Genomic DNA, 22,520 nt, shown 5'->3' with positions numbered 1-22,520 from the left:
CCACCCCCACCCTCCTCTCATTTATCTCTCCACCCTTCAGGCACTCTGCCTCTATTCCTGATGAAGGGTTTATGCCCTAAACGTCGATTTTCCTGCTCCTCGGATGCTGCTTGAACTGCCGTGCTCTTCCAGCACCACTCTACAATACCAGCATTCCATCAACTTTTATTGAGGCCACTGACAGTGCTGCACAGAATCAGGGAGTTAAGCTGGTTTAATTATACAGCAATCCAACTCTTACCGACACTGTCACCACTCACAGGAGGTGGAACACTAGACATCAAGTCCCACTATTCCCTGAGTTTTCACAAATGTTAAAATATGATTAAACAACCAAATTGTCCCAAGTGTTCCTGAGTGTCTAATGCAGGTTAAAATATATGCACACCAGTTTTCTATAAATAAGAAAATAATTATTTATGGCAATCCAGCTGGAAAAAAGTAGAAAAGTTTAATTGCTCATCTATAACTCTAAGTCTTAAACTCTACCCTGTTCTTAAAGCTCCCATACATATATAAATACTCACAGGGATAAGACAATGCACAAGTTTTTTGGATGGAGGAGTAAAACTGTTAGATCCGGCACCAGTGCTGACCACAGACTCCAAGATGTTTTGTTTTTGACTCCTTCTGATACTTTGCTCGTGACGTGAGGTTATAGATACATTGATTCTCAGTCTTTCATTCACCGGATGAGGATCCAGCGTCTCTGAAGGTGGTTTTCCCCTTTTCTCCTTCAGCAAGGAATTTGCAGAAAGCAGTTTCCAGGAGAACAATGGGTGAGAACAACGAACAGGAGATTCTCCACTGCTTCTCCACACAGCAGGGACTGAAAGAGATTTCAGAGCTTTCTTTTTGCGGGTTGGATGGTCCTCCTGTATTGCCCTCATTCAAGGCTGGAGACAATCTGCCCAGTAACTAAGCAAATGGCTGTTACTGATCACCCCAAGGCTTAAATCAATTGAAAAAACCAACCAAAGGACGGTCATTGGACAAAACTGTTTTGGAGATACACTCACAGAGCGGAAGTATCCAATATATCTGCATTCCTACCTCCTCTTGAAAAAGACAACTCACAATGAGCTCCAGTAACTCTTTCACAGTTTCCCTGGTTTAACACGGTCATTCTTTCCCCCATATTTTTAATCCACAATCCAATTAAAAAAGAGCGTCATTAGAACACACATGAACGGAGGGAGTAACATTCTGGTCTCTAAGTCACTAGACTGCTCAAGCATCAAAGACTTGAGCAATTAAACTAGACTGACATCTCAGCGCAGTACTGAGCAATGTTGGAGATACTCCCTCCGATAAAATGTTAAATCAAGGCCCACCTGTGTCCAATTGGTGGACATAAACATTCCCTTGTCATTATTTTGAGGGAGTTCTCTCTAGTCGAGAGTGTGGTGCTGGAATAGCACAGCAGGTCAGGCAGTATCCAAGTTGTAGGACAATCGACATTTCCCGGCATTAACCCTCCATTAGGCTTTCCTGATGCAGGGCTTATGCCCGAAACGTCGATTCTCCTGCTCCTCGGATGCTGTCTGACCGGCTGTGCTTTTCCAGCACCACTCTCTTGACTCTGATCTCCAGCATGTGCAGTCCTCACTTTCTCGGAGTTCTCTCTGGTGCCTGGACAATATTAATTCCTCAACCAGTGTCACTCAAAAAACAGTTTGTCTGGTCATTTATCCCAATACGGTATGTGAATCCACTTGTATATTTCCTACTTTGTAACAGTGAATCTTCTTCAGGTTGGTCAGAATCTTTTTTCCCCAGAGTTGAAATGTGTCTAATACTAGGGGACATGCATTTAAGGTAAGGGGGGAAAATTCAAAGGAAATGTGAGGGACAATTTTTTTTAACAGAGAGTAGTAGGTGTCTGGAATGCATTGCCAGGGTGGTAGTGGAGGCAAATATGATAAGAGTGCTTATGGGGCTTTTAGATAAGCAAGGAATGGAGGACTATGGACCAAGGACAGACAGAAGGGATTAGTTTAATTTGGCATCGTTTGGTACAATATCATGGGCCGAAGGGCCCATTTGTGCACTGGACAGTTCTTTGTTCTCTGCCCAAAAGCAGGCATGACCCACAGCAGCATGATCTCCACCAAGTATAGGGCAAGGAGACATGGTACAAATCCACCCCACCCAAAACGGCAATTGAAGCCTGAATGATTGTCACCAATCTCATCTACACAAGCCATCCAACCAACTGAACCAACCTGTGACCCAAAGACTTGCAGTCACTGCGCCATGTTCATTGTTACACACCTGCAGCTACAGCTAGTGACAGTAAAGGCTCCCCTCATATGGCTGATCAGGAACAGCTCCTTACAGATTGAGGCTACACTTATTGGTCAGGTTATGAATACACCTCATATGGCCATAGGTCCTGCAGTAGGACCCGAATCCTCACATTCTGATAAAAGCTCACAACCAACTGTTCCACAAGATTCCTTCATTACACTGGATACACTTCAAGCTATGCTTTGCTGCACCATTTATTCACTGCAATATCAGGGCAGCACAGTGGCTCAGTGACTAGTACTACTCACTCACAGCAGAAGGGATCCAGGTTCGATTCCACCCTTGGGCAACTATCTGTGTGGAGTCTGCACATTCTCCCTATGTCTGCGTGGGTTTCCTACAAGTGCTCCAGTCTCCACCCACAGCCAAAAGATGGGCAGGTTAAATGGATTGGCCATGCTAAATTGCCCATATTGTGTCCAGGGATGTGTAAGCTATGTGGAGTAGAGATGGGAAATGTGGGATTATGGTGATGGGGTAAGCCTGGGTGGAATGCTGTTTAGTGGGTTGGTCTGGACTCAGTAGGCCTGCTTTTACACTGTTGGGAGTCTATGATCCTGAGGTTGTGAAAGATGCTATATAAACACAAGTTTTTCGATAACCATTTAAAGAAGACACATTTGCACCAGAACTGTGTGTCTGCTCAACAGCTGAAAGTTACTGACCTGCGAAACAAAGCAGAATAATTAAAATAGCTTTTCCTGCTTTCATTATCAGATGTCCAATCATCTCTTTAATCGCCACCATCAGAGCAGCCAGTTTATGAGTGATGTTTGGCTTCTTTCCTGCTTTGTCTTGTCCCAATTTCTCGGCCTCCTCTTCCTCAGAGTCCATCTCAGAATCAGTCTCTTCTTCAGATTCGATTTCTTCCCCCTCCTCCTGAGGAGCAGAGGAGATCAAAGTTCAATTTGTTGGGTAAGGGGATGGAGGCACTAATCCATAAATTGGCATGTTCTACCTGGGCATTTCCAACGGGACTGCACTGATAGGCAAAGTGATTCAGAAAGGTCAGCCATTATATCAAGAAAGTGGAGATACACTGAGGTGAGGAAGTGATGCTTCAGTTGTATCGAGTCTTGGGCAGATCTTGGACAGATATTCAGTCTGGGTAGCAAACTTCACGAAGAGCAGATAGTTTTAATTTATCTGTTCAGAGATACTACGGCACATTGCTGAAGCAGGTGGGTCTGGAGCCCAGGCCTCCTGGCCCAGAGGTAGGAACATTATCATTGCACCACAAGAGCCCCTTAAGTCCACTACACCTGGTATTCCCAAGGAAGATTCTATCTAAGCACTAACCAGGCTGTATATCTTCTGAGTAGCATTCGCTGTAATTTCCCTAACAGCTGTGGTCTATGTGTGGCAGCTACTTCAGAAATTGGATTAGATTAGATTCCCTACAGTGTGGAAACAGGCCCTTCGGCCCAACAAGTCCACACCGACCCGCCGAAGATCAACCAACCCAGTCCCATTTCCCTCTGACTAGTGCACCTAACACTATGGGCAATTTAGATTAGATTACTTACAGTGTGGAAACAGGCCCTTCGGCCCAACAAGTCCACACAGACCAGCCAAAGCGCAACCCACCCATACCCCTACATTTACCCCTTACCTAACACTACGGGCAATTTAGCATGGCCAATTCACCTGACCTGCACATCTTTGGGCTGTGGGAGAAAACCAGAACACCCAGAGGAAACCCACACAGACACGGGGAGAATGTGCAAACTCCACACGGACAGTCGCCCATTGCTGGAATCAAACCTGGGACCCTGGTGCTGTGAGGCAGCAGTGCTAACCACTAAGTCACCATGCCACCCCAATTCTGTCAATGCTGTGAACAGCATGCCGGTTGCCATGCCAACAGTGATTGCTGTGCATGCAGCTTAGAGGGAGTGTTACTTCTGAGGTCAGATGTGATTAGCCATTTTCAGACTAGCCTGGCCACAGGGATAGATGTTTCTAATCAACCTGTTCGGAAATGTTATGACTCACCTCTGGGGCAGGTGCGATTTGAATGTGGGCCTCCTTTCTCAGAGACAGTGACACTACCACTGTATCATAATGCCACCTGCTCAGGGAGAATATCCTGGCTTTGACAGGTGGGCGGCCCGGTGGCACAGTGGTTAGCACTGCTGCCTCACAGCGCCAGAGACCCCGGTTCAATTCCCTCCTCAGGCTGTGTAGAGTTTGTATATTCTCCCCGTGTCTGCGTGGGTTTCCTTCGGGTGCTCCGGTTTCCTCCCACAGTCCAAAAATGTGCAGGTTAGGTGAATTGGCCATACTAAATTGCCCGTAGTGTTAGGTGAAGGGTAAATGTAGGGGAATGAGTCTGGGTGGGTTGCGCTTCGGTGGGTCGGTGTGGACTTGTTGGGCTAAAGGGCCTGTTTCCACACTGTAAGTAATCTAATCTAAAAACATTGTAGATTTATCAGAACAAACCAAACAGTTAAAAGTTTAAACTTATCATGTATTGCCTTCCATTTAGAAGGTTGTGTGGTGATTCGATGTATTAGAGGCCATTGTTTCTGGGGATCAATTAAAAGTTTCAGGATTGTAATAGACATTTCTGTGGTAAAAAGGATTGTGTGATATGGAGGGTTTTGAGACTGTGATCGAGTCGTGATCCAATAGAATGGCCTGAATGGCCTCAGTCTGTTCCCGTGACCTGATTGAAAACGGAGGTAAAATATTTTAATTGGAATGTAAATATTTTAATTACAAACTTAATAACAACTTTGACGTTTAAGTGAAAGCTGAAATACGAACCATTGAGTAATCTAATAACTAATAACTAAGCTGGAATTTGATTACAAGTGGCCCACCCCATTATTCTGAATAATGGGCAAGTTTTAGTAAGGTGAACAAACAAATAAAGATATTTCACTTGAAGTACTAAACTATAGTTCAGTTAGCAAAAATAAAAAGGGTTAGATGTCTCCTTTACCCTCATAGAATCTCTACAGTGTGGAAACAGGCCCTGCGACCCAACAAGTCCACACCAACCTGCCAAACAGTAACACACCCAGACCCATTTCCTTACCCCATTACTCTATATTTACCCCTGACTAATGCACCTAACCTACACATCTCTGAACACTGTGGGCAATTTAGCATGGCCAATTCACCTAACCCCTGCACATCTTTGGAGTGTGCAGCACTCAACTCGCTTTCTCCACCTACCAACAACATCTGGCCTGCAAATTCAAACTAACTCTAAGTTTGAAGATTGTGTTCTGCACTCTCAGAAGTCAGCTTTCTCCTTACCTTGTCCTCAGTAGGAGACAAATTCTGGGCTCCATTCTGTGAGCCTGCATTAATCAAAAGGCTCTTGCAGATAAGAAAAGCAGCCAAGCTTCCGATAAATATTCCAATGTCTGGAAAAACCAGACGAATGGCATTTCCGATATCGACTTCAGTCAACCTGAAGGAAATCAATCATTAAAACATTATTACCAATGTATAGTGGTTAAAAGTAATAGGCTGACAGAGGGTGGTAGAGGTTTCCTGTTATGAATCTAAACTAGCAGTAGGTGTAGGAATATTCCAGAATGTCAATGGTTGATAATTCAGTGTTGGCAATATCACTGAATGTTATCAAGAGATGTTTAGATTGTCAGATCAGACTAATGCCCCGGTCTTTCTGTACACATATTGACTGTTGCAGTATCTAAGGAGCTGCAAATAGTGCAAACATCAGTGAACACCCCCACTTCTGAACTTATGATGGAGGGAAGATCACTGATGAAGCAGCTGAAGATGGCTGGGCCCCTAAGACACTACTCTGAGGAACTCCTGCAGGGATGTCCTGGAACTGAGATGACTGGCCTTCAACAACCATAAACCTCTTCCTATGACTCCAACAAGCAGAGAGTTTGCCCCCTGAATTGACTTCAGTTCAGCTGGGGTTTCATGATGCCACAATCAGCCAAATGCTGCCTTGATGTCCCTCTCACCACACCTCACCTCTGAATGCAGCTGTTTTAGAAATCAGTCATTTCACCGCCAAGAGATGGCTGCAGGAATTCCTCAGGGAAGTGTCCTCGGCCCAACCATCTTCAGCTGTTTCATCAATGACTTGCTCCATCATCACCTGGAGTGACAAAGTTCGCCAATGATTGCACATTGTTTAGCACTATTCATGACTGCTCAGATACTGAAGCAGTCCATGTTCAAATGCAACAAGATCTGGACAATATCCAAGAGCAGGTCAGAGGCTAGGATTATTGCAGTGAGTAACTCATGTCCTGACTGACCAAAGCCTGTCTACATCTACGAGGCACAAGTCAGGAGTGTGATGGAATACTCCCCACTTGCCCTGGATGGGTGCAGTTCCAACAATCCTCAAGAAACCTGACACCATCCAGGACAAAGCAGCCTGCTTGATTGGTACTACATCCACAAGCATCTACTTCTTCCACCATCGACAATCAGTAGCAGTAATGTGTACTATCTACAAGATGCACTACAGAATTCACTAAAGATCCTTAGACAGTACCTTCCAAACCCACAGCCACTTCCATCTCAAAAGACAAGGCTGCAGATACATGGGAACCTTCAAGTTCCCCTCCAAGCAACTCACCATCCCTGACTTGGAAATATATTCCTTCACTGACACTGGGTTAAAATCCTGGAATTTCCTCCCTAAGGGTACTGTGGGTTGACCTACAGCACATGTTCTGTAACAGTTCAAGAAGGCAGCTCACCACTACCTTCTCAAGGGCAACTAGGGACGGGCAATAAATTCTGGCCAGTCAGCGATGCCCACATACCAGGAATGAACAAAGAGAAACAATTAGGACATCGTGAACAGTTCTGGATCCCTTATCCAGGAAAAGAGATGCTGGCATTGGAGGCAATCCAGAGAAGGTTCATTATGCCGATCCTGGGTATGGGGATGCTGTTTTATAAGGAGAAGTCATTTGTTTTGTACTCAGTGGAGCTTAGAAGAATGAGAAATGACCATATTGAAACGTATAAGATCCTTAGGGGGCTTGACAGGGTAGAAACATTGTTACCCCTTGTGGGCGGTAGCACTGCTGCCTCACAGCGCCAGGTACCTGGGTTCAATTCAACCCCTGGGTGATTGCCCGTGTGGAGTTTGCAGATTCTTCCTGTGTCTGTGTGGGTTTCACCAGTTGCTCCAGGTTCCTCCCACAGTCCAAAGATGTGCAGGTTAGGTGGATTGGCTGTTTTTGGGATAGGGCAGGAGTTGGGCATGGGTGGGACGTTCCTCAGAGAATTGGTCTGGACTCGATGGTCCGAATGGCCTGATTCCATTCTATAGGGATTCTATGGTTGTGGGAGACTATTGGACCAGAGGGCAAGATTTCAGAATAAGAGGTCACCCACTTAAGACAAAGATGAGGAGGGATTCTTTACCAGAGGGCTATTGAAGCTGTATAGTTAACTATATTCAAGGCTGAGATAGACAGATTTTTAGTGAGTAAGGGAATCAAGGGTTAAAGGAAGAGTGGAGTTGAGGATGATCAGAACATCCATGTTCTCATTGAATGTTGGAGCAAGCTCGATGGGCCGAACAGCCTACTTCTGCTCCTGTCACTTATAAGAAGTGGTTTATTGTGTGATAACAATAACAATAAATTCCATTGGCTAATTCAGAGTAATTACAAAGATGGTCGGGACAGAGATGACACATCTTGTCTCCATTGAGAACTTGTGCTGGACTACAACTATTTCTTCACCCAAAGACTGTGTCATGAAGAAATTGGATGGAACTTAATTCAGCTTCAACAGTAACTCTTTCAGAACAAATACTCTTTACAACCCTTACCTGATTACTCCGATGTGCCAGAGTACATTCTCCCAAACCGGACCTATTGGAAGAAGATAAATTTTCTGAAATCGGTAACTTTATGACTCCCTTTTTGTTTATTTCTGAATAAGTCTGACAATGAAGCATTTCTGTTTCAAATTCTTTAACATGGAGCTCCTAATTGACTTGAAATTTTGGGCATGTATTTTTCACCATTAGTTTGTCCTGCTCCCTAATTAATTTGGGGGACAGTGCTTCAGGCTTAAGTCAAAGGGAACATACAAACAACAAAATATACCAACTCAGGAGAGGGAGGACCTTCAGAGTAAAGCCTGGATCTCTCAGTTCACTTACTGTCATTGATGTTTAGTTAGACTGGAGGACATACCATCCAGAAGGCAAGAGGTTCTATACAGTATGGAAAGGGTATTAACATTATCCTGCCTTACCCTAGCATCACTGCAACACAGTTACAAGGAGATCAAACCTGGGAACTGAACATTCAGGCACAGATGAACCTTTGGAAAGACCAGAAGGATAGAAAAGGTGGTGGTGCGGCACTTAATAAGAGATGAAATAAGGACAGCTGTGAGAGACGATCTGGACAGAGATGATATTTGGCTGAATGTAAATAACAGCAAGACAAAGACGACACTGGTGGGAGTAGTGTACAGACCCCCAAACAGTAGTCACTCTGCAAGTAAGGGTATAAATCAACCAAAAGCAGGAGCATGTAAAAAGAATAGGGCAATAATTATTGGTGACTTAACTGTTCATGCTGATCGATTTAATCACATTGGAAAAGGTAGCTATGACAACAAATTTATGAAGTGCAATACGGTTAGTTTCCTGGATCAATTTGTCAGGGAGCCAATGAGGGAACACGTTACCTTGGATCTGACACAAAATCAGAAATTGCTGGCAAAACTCAGCAGGTCTGTCAACATGGTTATAGATTAAATTCCCTACAGTATGGAAACAGGCCATTTGGCCCAACAAGTCCACATCTACCCTCCGATGAGTAAACCACCCAGACCCACTCCCTACCCTATATTTACCCTTGATTAAGGCACCTAATCTACACATCCCTGAACGCTACGGGCAGTTTAGCATGGCCACTTCACCTGGCCTGCACATCTTTGGACTGTGGGAGCAAACTGGAGCACCTGGAGGGAATCCAAGCAGACATGGGGAGAATGTGCTAACTCCACACAGACAAACAGTCGCCCGAGGCTGGAACCGAACGCAGCTCCATGGCACTGTGAGGCAGCAGTGCTAACCACTGAGCCACAGTGCCACCCATCTGCTAAAGAGTCACCGGACTCAAAATATTAATTCTGCTGTCTTCCTAAGATGCTGCCAGATCTGCTGTGTTTCTCCAGCAATTTATGTTTTTGTTTCAGATTTCCACCATTTCCTGTTCTTTTTTTGATTTATTATCATGGATCCAGTATTGAGGCAAAGCCAAGTGCCTCCAATGACTCAGGGCAGATCCAGACTGATAGCACTTGGCTAGATGCGGAACGGAATACAGCACCGAATACCAAGCAGTGGTAACCACTTCTGTCTCCAGTGAATGGTAGAATTGGGCTAGTATTGAATGCATAGGGTGCCAGAGGAGGGTGATATCTAATTAATGGAGCAAGCTTGGGACAAGTGAGTGAGAAAACTCACTAAACCTCGCAGAGAGATATCAAATACCACAAAGGTCTCTGAAAGTGGCACTAACCGATGTCTGTTAAAGAGACCCCAGTGTGTTTCCAACAGTTTGGCAGTCTGAAAGGTGGACCATTGACAGCAAACACAGAAGTAAAATATTACAAGTTGAGAGTGGGAGGAACACTGAGGATAGTGACTAAAGCAAAGACTATGTCAACATATAAAATTAGATAAATGGATGAAGGGAGTGGGTACTTGTGATTACAGGTTTGCTCATATAAAGGGTAAACATTGATGCATCTGAACAGTCTTTCTCTGTGTTGTAACTCCTATCTATGAGTTGACTGCCTTGACTTTCAGCATTGCAAATGATCTCTTACCATTGCTTGGAATGTAATGGAACATCACTTGAGATCCCAGATGCAGCAGCAAAAAGATGAAGCTGGTGGAAGTCAAGGCTTTGAGTAGACATCCTGTGTGCCCTGAAACAGAACAATAGAACTGGTGTGTCTGTCTGCTGATACGTAAGATGGTATGGACCTGTATTTACCTAGCACCCTTCACAACCACAGAATGCCTGACAGTCTAATGGTGTTTTCTGAAAGATGGCATATTTGGCAGCACAGCTCTTGTTTATTCTAGGACTTGAACCATGACCTTCTGACTCAGAGGGAAGTAAGCTCACAGAAGCCCATCCAAATTAAAACTTGGATTTGCATTAGGAAAAAAATGCTTAAAATATTTGAAACTCAGAGTGGAGATGTGCATGGAGGAACCTTAAATTGAACTTAACCAGTCCTTTATTTACTTGGCTGGACTGACCTTCTGTTTTAGGTCTGTCAGATTTAACTCACAACTAAAGTTACTGGAGAATAATCTGGAGCATGATGTAAACAGGGCAGATCAGTTGAAATTAAATTCCCTATTAGACCCCATGCCTCCTCCTCCTCCCCACATCAGCTGTGCCCTGAGCAAACAGAGATTTGATTGAAGACTCTCGATGAAGCACTGAGGTGGGACAAGACCAGAGCTGTACAACTTAGAAGGAAAGCTGGGTAAATCGAGAAGCGATGACTCAGTGATGCCAAGCTTAGGTTTAGAAGCTGGCATGTTGCAGAACAGAAGCGTAATCTGGATCTTGGGCAATAAGATTTCAAAAAGCTAATTAGATGGGTTTCAGAGTGAGGACAGAAGGCTCATCATGTTGTTATGAGCCCTTGCTTTATATTTTTTAAAATGACTGTGTTTAATGCCTAGAAACCACAAAATGAAGTTTTTAAAAAAAATTAAGCTGCATTCTAATGACTTAATGTCACAGTCAAAGATGGCCAGACGTTGTTTTCATTGTACCTTTTACAAGTCATTGAAATGGAGACAATGTATCTGCAAAGTATGACCAGGTACAAATGCATTGAAGGAGTTAACTATTAGTATGCAGAGAATCCTCTGGGTGGGAGACTAACCATTCACACAATCAAATGGACAATGGGACTATGACAGAAACAATTTGACTACACAAGCCAGGCAACCGAAATCCATTTTACTACAACAATATTTGGGATAACGAACCAACTGGAAGGGTTGTGTAATAAGCTTGATACCCCTTTGTATATATAAGTACCCATTTCCTCTATAGACCAGAGCACAGGCATGTAAGATCCTGAAAGAGCAATGACCCTTACTGGATGTTTCTCCTGTCGCTCCACCCAGTTTCTCAGTTCTGAACCCTGTTTGCTGATTTAGACTGCCCAGGTATTGCAGGCGAAGGCCTTTGAACTCTGAACTTTGAACGTGTGTGCATGGAAGTTGGAGTCTTTTCTATTGGACTATGTTATTCTCTTTCTTTGAAAACTCAAGGAAAGCTGTCTATTAATGTGTTTATAACAGTCACAGCTAGTAAATAAATAAATGCTCATGGAATTCACAAATGAATCCAATTAAAAATGAGGAATAGGAAAAGAGGGGGGCATTTCATCCCTGCTCACTTGGGTGGAAACACTCTTGATTGCCAACAATAGGGAAATAAACTAAGTCAAAAATGTCAAAAGGTGTGAAACATCTCAAGACCTTTAACAGTGTACAAAGTCTGATGAGGTTTCATGACGTATTAATGTTATTTGGAATTATGGGTTATAAACAGACAGAATCATGCATAGTTTTAAGTTTATTTATGTTTCTATATTGTGAGTATTAAGAAGAGAAGGATATAGTTCTAGTTTAATTGAGAGTTCTAAGAGTTGTCCAGAATTATCTGGAAATTTGCTTACATGCAGTCAAATGAGATTTTTAAAAAGCCCATGAGTGAATAGTCCAGTGTTTCATAAAACTAGAACAGGAAAGAGAAAAAAAAGAGGTTGTTCAATGACACAAGGAAGGTCAAGAAAGAAACAAGTTTCCTTTTAGAAAGAGAGCTAGAACCATTCAGAAATGCAGTGGGCTGTGCATGTTTCTTTCTGAGACAGTTAGATTGAAAAGTCCTGTAAGATTAACAGTACAGTTCAGCAGGTTCTGAAATACTCCTGAGTGATTTAAAAGCACCTGAGAGAAAAGCTCTAGAAAGGGAAGGTTCAAGGTGCCACAGAGTATGACAACTTATAAGGCTGCTGACTGCACGAGTTTAAGGAACATCTATTAATGAGTGAGAGGGCTGTGTTAGGTTAAGAGTTTAATGAAGTGACACTGAATTAAGAAAATGGTATTGAATGAATACAGATGATTGCCAGAAAGCTGTGCTTGCTGAACAGGGGACTTTAATTAACGTGGAGACACAACTAGGATCAGGCTTCAAAGTAGATAGATGTCGAGAGCCGAATGAACTGGATCCCAGGCTGTTGAGTGAGGCAAGGGAGGAAATAGCAGGGGCACTTGTAAAAAATTTTCAATTCCTCTTTGGCCACCAGAGGAATGGAGACAGTCAATGTGGTACCATTATTCAAAAAGGGCGCAAGGACTAAGCCAGGATTCTACAGGCGAGTCAGTCTAGGAGACAGTGAGGTCTGCAGATGCTGGAGATCAGAGTTGAGAGTATGTTTCTGGAAAAGCACAGCAGGTCAGGCCGCATCTGAGGAGCAGGTAAACCGACTTTTCCGGCCAGAGCCCTTCATCAGGAATCTCTTCCTGATGAAGGGCTCCTGCCCGAAATGTCTGACTACTGATTTGTTTTAGAAGACAACTAAATATTTTGATGGTGACAGTGCAATAGATGTGGTGTGCATGGATTTCAGTAAGGCCTTTGACAAAATCCCACAAGGAAGGTTGGTCTGAAAGGTCAGAGCCCAGGAGATCGGAAGCAAGTTGGAAAACTGGATCCAAAATTGATTTGCAAATAGCAGACAAAGGTTAATGGTGCAGGGTTAATTTTGTGATTGGAAGCTTGTAACCGATGGTGTACCATGGGAATCAGTGCTGGGGCATTTGCTGTCTGTTATGTACAATAATGACTTGGACACGACTGTAGAAGATTTAAGGGTAAGTTTTGAGTTCACATGAAAATTGGTGTGCTGTTGATGGTCTCAAGCTACAATCTGATATTGATCAGCTGGTAAATTGGGTCGAGATAAATATGAGGTGATGCATTTTGGGAGATGCAATAAGGGAAGGACATTCACAATGAATGGAGGGTCCCCGGGGAGTATTGAGGAACAAAGGGACCTTAGTGTAGAAGTCCATAGATCACTGAAGGTGTTGGCACAGATAGCCAGGATGGTGAAGGCAGCATACAGGATGCTTGCGATCTTAGCCAGGGCGTCGAATATTGGAGCAAGGAAATCTTGTTACAACTTTATAAAACATTGTGCAGAATTTGTGGGCGGCACGGTGGCACAGTGGTTAGCACTGCTGCCTCACAGCGCCAGAGACCCGGGTTCAATTCCCGACTCAGGCGACTGACTGTGTGGAGTTTGCACGTTCTCCCCGTGTCTGCGTGGGTTTCCTCCGGGTGCTCCGGTTTCCTCCCACAATCCAAAGATGTGCAGGTCAGGTGAATTGGCCATGCTAAATTGCCCGTAGTTTTAGGTTAAAGGGGTAAATGTAGGGGTATGGGTGGGTTGCGCTTCGGCGGGTCGGTGTGGACTTGTTGGGCCGAAGGGCCTGTTTCCACACTGTAAGTAATCTAATCTAATCTAATCTAATATTGTGTGCAGTTCTGGTCACCATTCTATCAGAAGAATGTGATTATGCTGGAGAGGGTGCAGAGGAGATTCACCAGGATGGGATGCGAAGTCTCAGTAGTAAGGAGAGTCTGAATAGGCTGGGTTTGTTTTCCTTGGAGCAGAGGAGGCTCAGTGGGGAATACAAGATTATGAAAGGCATGGACAGAGTAGATCATGAGAATCTCTTCCCTATCACAAAAACAACCTTCCACCATCATCCTTTGCCTCCTATTTGTAAGCCAATTTTGAATCCAGTTTGCCAATTTGCCTTTACTCTTACCTTTTAGAACAACCTTCCTCGCAGGACTCTGTCAAAGGCCTTGCTGATGTTCACGTAAACCACATCAACTCCTCTACCCTCATCAATATATTTAATCACTTTTCAAAATAAAACTCAATAAAATTAGTCAGACAGGATCTCCCTCTATTAAATCCATGCAGATTATCCCCTATGAATCCCTGCCTTTCCAAGTGTTGATCAATCCTGTCCTTCAGAACTTTACCCCATAATCTCCCTACTACTGATATCAGAATAACTGGTCTGTAATTACCTGGTCTAGCCCTGCTGCCTTTCTTAAAGAAAGGAACCATATTAGGTCCCCTCCAGTCACCTGGCACCTCACCTGTGGAGTATGTTAAATATTGCCAGCAGGGCCCCAGTAATCTCCTCCCTTGCCTCCCATAGCAGTCTAATTAATCTCATCAAGCCCTGGGGGTTTATGTACCAGTACACTCACTAAAACATCTAATACCTGCTTCTTATTAATCTTAAGATGCTCTACAACCTCTCTGTCCTAAATGATATCCCTAGTTACAATGTCTTTCTCCTCTGTGAATAAAAACTCATCCACATCTACTGGCTCCATTGACAGATCACACTTTTGGCCTCTAATAGGCCCCACTCTTCTCCTGGCAATCTTCATGCTCTTAATATGGTTATAAAATGCCTTAGGATTTTCTTTGATCTCATCTGTCAAAGATATTTTGTGCCACCCCACCTTTGCCTTCCTAATTTCTTTTTTAAGCAACTCCCTCCACTCTCAGAAGTCACACGACACCAGGTTATAGTCCAACAGGTTTACTTGAAATCACAAGCTTTCGGAGCGCTGCCCTTTCATCAGGTGAAGTGGAGGAAAGCACACGGGCACATAACTTATAGGTGGAGAGATAATAGCACAAATGGTGCGAGTGGAGTGTCGACAGGCTGAATAACAAGTTTTTGCAGGTGATCAGAAGTGTTAGACGGTATGAGTAAAGTGTCAACAGCTGATTAGCAAGTGAAAGGATGACCTATAGTCCAAATAGTTAAGGCAGACAGATAATTACAAAAAAAATTTTCAAAATATGCAAAAGAAAATCACCCACACTCTCTACGCTCCTGAAGGGTCTCTGTGTTTTAATGCTCTGAACCTAATATAACATTTTAAAATCAAATTCTTGATATCCCTCAACATCCAGGATTGCCTGGATTTGCTGTCCTTGCCCTTCACTCTGAGAAGGGCATGTGGCCCTGAGTTCGCATTATATTACTTTTAAAAAGCTCCAACTTTCCAAACATAGACTTCCCTGCAAAGAGTTGCTCCCATTCTATGTTTGCCAGATCTCGTCTAATGATATGAAAATTGACCTTCCCCCAGCTCAGACACTTAATGTCTGCATTATCCCTATCCCTTTCCAGAATGATTTTGAAACTTAGAGTCATGATCACTGTCCCCAGTATTCTCACCCATTCAAACTTCAACCACTTGACTATTTCATTCCCTAAGGTTCGGTCTAACACTGCCCCATCTTTCATAGAACTATTTATACTGGCACAATAAGATCTAGAGGCACTTAAAAAATTGCACCCTATCTAATGTGGCACGGTGGTATAGTGGTTAGCAGGTTCAATTCGCGCCTCAGGCGACTGACTGTGTGGAGTTTGCACATTCTCCCTGTGTCTGCGTGGGTTTCCTCTGGGTGCTCTGGTTTCCTCCCACAGTCCAAAAATGTGCAGGTCAGGTGGACTGGCCATACTAAATTGCCCGTAGTGTTAGATGAAGGGGTAAATGTGGGGGAATGGGTCTGGGTGGGTAGCGGGTCAGTGTGGACTTGTTGGGCCGAAGGGCCTGTTTCCACACTAAGTAATCTAATGCTTTCACACTAAGTCAATCCTAGTTAATGTGAGCAAAGTTGAAATCTCTACAACTATAACCCTATTCCACTTAGATCTCTCTGTGACTTGCCTCTACTTCTAACTCCTTCTGAACGTTGGGAGGCCTGCAGTATAATCCCAGACCCAGTTTTATTTCTAAGCTTAGTTCAAATGGCCTCATTTAAAGAGCCTTCTAAAACATCCTCCCTCCTTACTGCATCAGCTTTCCTTTATCAATAGTGCAATCCCCCGTCTCTCCTAATCTTCCCACGATCGCGCAGAAATGTCTGTACCATGGAAAGCTGAGCAGTTAGTCCTGTCCTTCCTTCAACCATGCATGAGCGGTTGCAACAATATTATATTCTCATGTGTTGATCAATGCTCGGAGATCATCCACCTTACCAGCCAAGCTCCTTGCATGAAAATAGATACCATTTAGCTTTCTGTATCTCCTATGTGTCTTATCCTGATTTTATCTTCACTGCCTACTGGACTGTTCTAGTATTCCTTTTATATCTGACTGGACCTTGGTCCCAACTTTACATCTACTCTGTGCCCATCCCAGTGTTAAATTGGGGAAAATTAGGAATGAGAGCAAATGTTGGCTTTGTCAGTTCTGTGAATGTATTTTTTAAAATCATGTATTTATGAACACGTGTATAATTCATGAAGTAGTCGAATAAACCTAAAATGGTTCAAGCCTAATGACATGAATAATACCACTATAAATAAATAAAATGTCTTTAATAACTAGGTTGTCGAATAATAAGAAACATTTGATTCAATTCATCAGTAATCTGTTCATAAGTTGTTCCCAATACACACCGCTATTAATTTGGCACATGGGGCTATTAAACTATCATTCTGGACTCTGGTCAATCAGTGTAAAGTAACAAACCAAAATAGTTGGGAGTGAATGTCTCAGGCGGTATTTGTGCTGTTTCTCAGAGTTCTTGGGCAGCTACGGCAGAGAGATAGGAGGGTTTTTGAGCTACACTAAAGAGAAGTGTTGAAAATTCCCCTTTGACCACATGGATAATGCAAACCAGTCGAGAAGATCATCCTGGCCCTGGTTATAATGCGCAGTCACATGCCAACCTTTAGTGCAAGGTCATTTCTGTGTGAGAAAGAGGTCCAGCTCTCTACAGCAATCAATGTGGGACTCCTACCTTGCATTGTAATGGCCGTGGGCTCGGAAAACAGTGGCACCAGGAGCAGGAAGATGAGGTAGGCAACCGAGAGGCCATTATACCGGCAAGAAATAGCTGTAAATATAAATTAGAAAAAGAACAATTACAGGTGGAAAAGGTACAACAATTTATGAATTCTTTCATCAATTCTTCTTGCAAAAGCTTCTGCTTGACTGGATTCTTGTCTAGTAGCCACCTTCTCCAGACTGAGTGAACCCTACACTTCTCTGATATCCTCTCACACCAGAATGACAGTAAAGTGACAGCACAAGAAGGGATTAGTAAATTGGTGAAACTTTTGACTGAAACAAATCAATTGGAAACTCAGATCACATCTGTACATTAGTTGAATAACTCAAGACAATTTGATCATTAATCTTGGAATAAAGTTTCAATTATATAACAAGGGATAGTAACATTAAGGATGTCCAAATTTTTTACATTTATATTTGACATGGATTATGAAAATACTCCATAACTAATAATAATTCTGGACTTAAGTCTAAAGGATTGTGGAGACATCTGGATTGTTATATTTTAAAGTGTCAATGAAAAGACAATGAAAAGACATCGGAATTATTTTGTCTTCGTTATTTAAACTCACTTGACTGACTTTTCTGGCTATGATCTTTGTGTTTGCAGATTTGAAGTTTAGGTTTGGATTTTCAGTTGAGAGAAGCCTGCTGTAGGACAAGCAGCTCAGCTCATGCTGTCTTGTTTCGGAAACATCTTTGCCGAGAGATAATAGTGAAATTCTTCAGGAAGAGTCACCATAAGAACTTCTCAATATTGTATTTTCTGAGCAAGCTGTATCTACCAAGGGCCCAAAGACAACTGTCCATGATTAGTGACCTGACCACCACATGAAACAACACAGATTGATCGATCGAGTTTAGTGAATTTTACACCTCGCCCATTTTACACCTTCAGAATACTCACTATTAGACATATTTTTGAAAATTAAAGTACATCCCATCAGAGAAAAATCCATTATTTTCCCTTTACCTGAAGAGAGAGAGAAAGAGAGAGAGAGAGACAGAGAGAGAGAGAGACACAGAGCGAGAGAGAGAGAGAAAGAGAGAGAGAGTGTGTGTGTGTGTATGAGAGAGAGAGAGTGTGTGTGTGTGTGTCTGTGTGTGTGTGTGTTTTGGGATATTTAGAGGAATAAACATTGTGTGCACTAATCAATTCTACATTTTCATTGAATGCGTTATTTTTGATAGGAAATCAATAATTTTGTGTTAAAGCAATGTGGTTGATGAATATTTTCATTCTCAGTCAATTATAGAGAGAGTATGCAATTGGCCATATTGAGATTTGGGCATAATGTTGCAAACTATGGAGTGATGGGACTGAAATGTGCACTCCTACCATTTTGTTTAGAACAAATGTAGATAATAGGAGTTCAGTAAAGATATTTATTTTAACCTCCATTTAAAATAACTTGGCATCAGCTAAATGGAAACAGCTGATTGGTGAATACCTGGCAAATCTTTATTTGTTTAACTCTTACAGATATTAGTTACATTAGTTACTAGTGAAATAAATAAAGATATAGTAAGACACTTCAGTGTGTGAAATGTATAGCATGAGTTATGTGGGAACTCCAGGGCACAAGGTATATCCTTGAGAACTGCATGTACCAGTTGTGTCTTGAGCTGGAGCAGTTTAAGGTCTGGGGTTGGGAGATTGGAAAGCATCCTGGATAGCATGTTTCGAGATGCGGTCACCCCACAGCTTCAAGTTGTACAGGCAAGAAGGGGACTGGTGACTGTTCAATAATCATCGACAGCTAGGCAGGTGGTGCAGGAATCCCAGAGTGCATCTTGTTCAGCAGCCAGGCTTTCAAAACAGCGAGGAATGATGCTTCCATGGGAATTGCAACCAAAGGTCAAGGCCAAGCCCCAGATATATCTCAGCTCTGAAGTGGGGCAGGAGGTATGTGAAGAATACAGCAGTGACAGAAGACACTGTTATCTTTATCTGTCCATAGAGTCTGGGTGCCACTGGCTGGGCCAACATTTCTTACCCATCCCTAGTTGCCCTTGAGAAGGAGGTGGTCTCCTTAATTTGCTGAAGTCCATGTGCTATAGGTACATTGAGGATACCCTTAGGGTGGGAATTCCAGGATTTTACCCAGTGAGGCTGAAGGAACTGCGATATATTTCCAAGCCAGGATGGTAAGTGGCTTGAAGGGGAACTTGCAGGTGGTAGTGTTCCCATGTATCTGCTACCCTTGAAGTTTCAACTTTGATCTCCAGCATCTGCAGACCTCACTTTCTCCTCCATGTATCTGCTACCCTTGTTCTTCTAGATGGAAGTACTCGTGGGTTTGAAAAGTGTTATCTGAGGAGCTTTAGCGAATTTCTGTAGTACATCTTGTCAATGGTACACACTGTTGCTACTAAGCATTAGTAGTGGAGAGAGTGGAGGTGTGTGAATGTGGTGTCAATCAAGCAGGCTGCTTTGGCCTGGATGGTGGCAAGCTTGAGAATTGTTGGAACCTCACCCATCCAAGCAAATGGGGAATATTCTATCACACTCCTTACTTGTGTCTTGTAGATGATGGACAGGTTCCGGGGAGTTAGGAGGTGAGTTACTCGCCAACCAACAACAGCTACGTCCCACAAGTTAATAACAGTACATGATCATCTGTGGGAGGATTCTTTGCCCATATTTGATCCAATGCCATAGACTTCATCAGGATTGGAGTCAACATTGACATGTCCCTCCTGACTAAACCATCATGACACCACCTCTGCTGGGTCTGCCCTGCCACTTTGACAATACTTATCCAGGGATGGTGATGGTAGAGTGTGGGATGTTATGTGTAAGGTGCCTTTAGTGGAACAGACAGGTATTTCTGCAGTCATAGCAGGAGTATAGGATAGGACCTCTCCCTCTGTCAGGGCAGCTGTAGGACTCTCTAAGACAGGTCAGTGAATATTCAGTGGTGGTCCTTAGTATCACATAGTCAGAAAGAGGATGACATTCTGCAGGGAGATTTGGGGGAACTTGGATTGGAAATAGCAAACTGGGCCTCAGAAGGCAGTGAACTCCAGAATACATACAGTGCCACACATAGAAATAAATATGAGGTAAATGCAGATGAAGGCAATGGCTAGGGAGATGGTACAGAAGGAAGGGCTTTAGATTCCTTGGATACTGGGACAGGCTCTCGAGCAGGTGAGATTAATGCAAGTTGGACAGCTTTGCATCACAGGAAAGGAGGGCCCACTGTCCTTGCAGTTAGGGGGGGGGGGGGGTGTTCCAATGCACTTGGAAGAGGAAAGGGAAACTAAATTAATTTAACAGGTAATGCAAGCTCGGATTGACATTAAGAAAGTAAAACAAGTGACCCAAAAGGATTGGAAGAGACAAATAGCACTGGAATAAGAGCAGAAAAGTAATAAGTGAGGCCAGATTAAAAGGGGAATGCAAAAATGTATCAATTATGTACAATTAATTTTGGTTAGTTAGCTTGTATTAGGATACTCGGCAAAAGTGAGGACTGCAGATGCTGGAAATCAGAGTCAAGATTAGAGTGGTGCTGGAAAGGCACAGCAGGTCAGGCAGCATCTGAGGAGCAGGAAAATCAACATTTTGGGCAAAAGCCTGAATTCCTGATGAAGGGCTCCTGCCCGAAATGGCGATTTTCCTGCTCCTCTAATGCTGCCTGACCTGCTGTGCTTTTCCAGCACCACTCTAATCTAGACTTGTATGAGGGTACTGCCTGTACAAGAATGCCAGGAATGAGCTATCTGGCGGGTTTACTGGGTTTGTTCATTCTTTTTAACACACGAGTCATTTGGGGAGTTAAATGTTTCCTCCTCTTGCTTTTACAGGATGAATTCTATGGCAGCACATGTTCTAATTGTTGCTGCATCCCCATTTACCTTCCTAACAATCAATCAAATCTGCTCTGTCTTGTGGAGGAATTGCAGATACTTAGTGAACTACTGGTGAGTCAGTGTCACACAAACACAAGGGGCTCCCTATTGCAGGACAGCAAATGGCTGTACCCACAACAGAAGGGTCTGTGCTAATGGCAGAATGCCCACTCACAGCAGAATTTTAAAAGTGATAAGGGAAAGGTCAGGTGGGTACTCACAGCACAATTGAGGCCTTTGAGTGGACAATTGATAACTCCCTAAGGGACTCCCCTCCCCTGCTGCTCAGATATAAGGGGAGGTGGATAAGTATACACCCAACACATGGCGGGTTTAACCCAGCGGGCTGCTGCCCAGGGAAGTGGCTGTGGAGGGAAGGTGGCAGTGTTACCTCATTTCCAGTTCTTGACATCACGTGAAGAGAAGGCTACCTCCCAGAGTTGTCCCTCCCGTTGTGGACCCACGCACACCTCCCCTGCCCCCTGTCCGGCATCCCCACCCCCTCTCCAAGAGCTCGACTGGGCCTTCCAACCTGGAGGGTCAGACCCAGATTCCACACCAGCTCTCGTTACGCTCCTTCATGGTCTTCCTGCAATTCCAGCAGTGTCCACTGCTCCTGATGGCGCTACCAGTCCTGTAATGACACCAGCTTCTGACTGGCTGGCAGCTTTATGAGGCAGGAATTAGAGGGACAGGGGTCTCACTGCATAACAGTTAAAAGCATGTCCGGTGAAAGTTTAAAGCAGAGGAAGCTGGCCACATGGAAGTGTGCTCACCCCCAACATGTGCACTCGAATACAGGGACCTCCACCACATTCCCTCCCCCACCCCCACTCTCAGAGAGCTGACCACTGGAATTTCATCATGTTAAATTGGTCGGCACATTACAAGACTAACAGACAGCAATTTTTCTCTCTATTAAGTATTTTAGTGAGAATCATAGATACAATTTGCTTATTCTCAATAACAGGACTCCTGGATCAGTTCAGACTATATTCACTGTGATGGGGGTTCCCACAGAAACCGATAAAATGCTGACAGGACTAGACAAGGTAAACTCAGCAATGATGTTCCAACGACTGGGGTAGTCCAGAACCAGGGTCACAGTCTAAGGATACAGGTGGGCTATTTAGCACTGAGCTAAGGAGAAATACCTTCACGCAGAGAGTGGAGAGCCTGCAGAATTACACAGGAAGCAGTGGAGGCCAAAACATTGAATGCTTTCAAGAAGAACTTAGATATAGTTAATAATCATAGAATCCCCGCAGTGGGGAAGCAGGCCATTTGGCTCAACCCATTAAGTCCACACCAATCCTTCAAAGAGCATCCCACCCAAACCCATGACTAACCCACTTACTCTGCATAAACGTAGACACGATGGGGCAATTTTGCATGACTAATCCACCTAAC

At 43.6% G+C, this 22,520-nt stretch overlaps 1 protein-coding gene across 1 annotated transcript in view; it reads right to left on the bottom strand.

Annotated features, from left to right (window-relative positions):
- LOC122559893 (piezo-type mechanosensitive ion channel component 2-like) overlaps positions 1-17,295 on the bottom strand; it is a gene marked incomplete at its 5' end in the record, with an annotated part of 241,404 nt that extends 224,109 nt beyond the window's left edge. The window contains 5 exons of the mRNA XM_043710001.1: positions 2,976-3,189; positions 5,578-5,734; positions 8,105-8,147; positions 10,126-10,227; positions 17,200-17,295. Of these exons, the coding sequence (XP_043565936.1) occupies positions 2,976-3,189; positions 5,578-5,734; positions 8,105-8,147; positions 10,126-10,227; positions 17,200-17,295 (612 nt within the window). The remainder of the gene's footprint in view (positions 1-2,975; positions 3,190-5,577; positions 5,735-8,104; positions 8,148-10,125; positions 10,228-17,199) is intronic.
- Positions 17,296-22,520: the final 5,225 nt, after the last annotated feature.

The sequence above is a fragment of the Chiloscyllium plagiosum genome, chromosome 20 (assembly GCF_004010195.1).
Source record: "Chiloscyllium plagiosum isolate BGI_BamShark_2017 chromosome 20, ASM401019v2, whole genome shotgun sequence".
In the NCBI taxonomy this organism is placed as follows: Eukaryota; Metazoa; Chordata; class Chondrichthyes; order Orectolobiformes; family Hemiscylliidae; genus Chiloscyllium; species Chiloscyllium plagiosum.
Note: the sequence above shows the minus strand (reverse complement) of the source record. Positions and strands in the feature narration are given on the sequence as shown.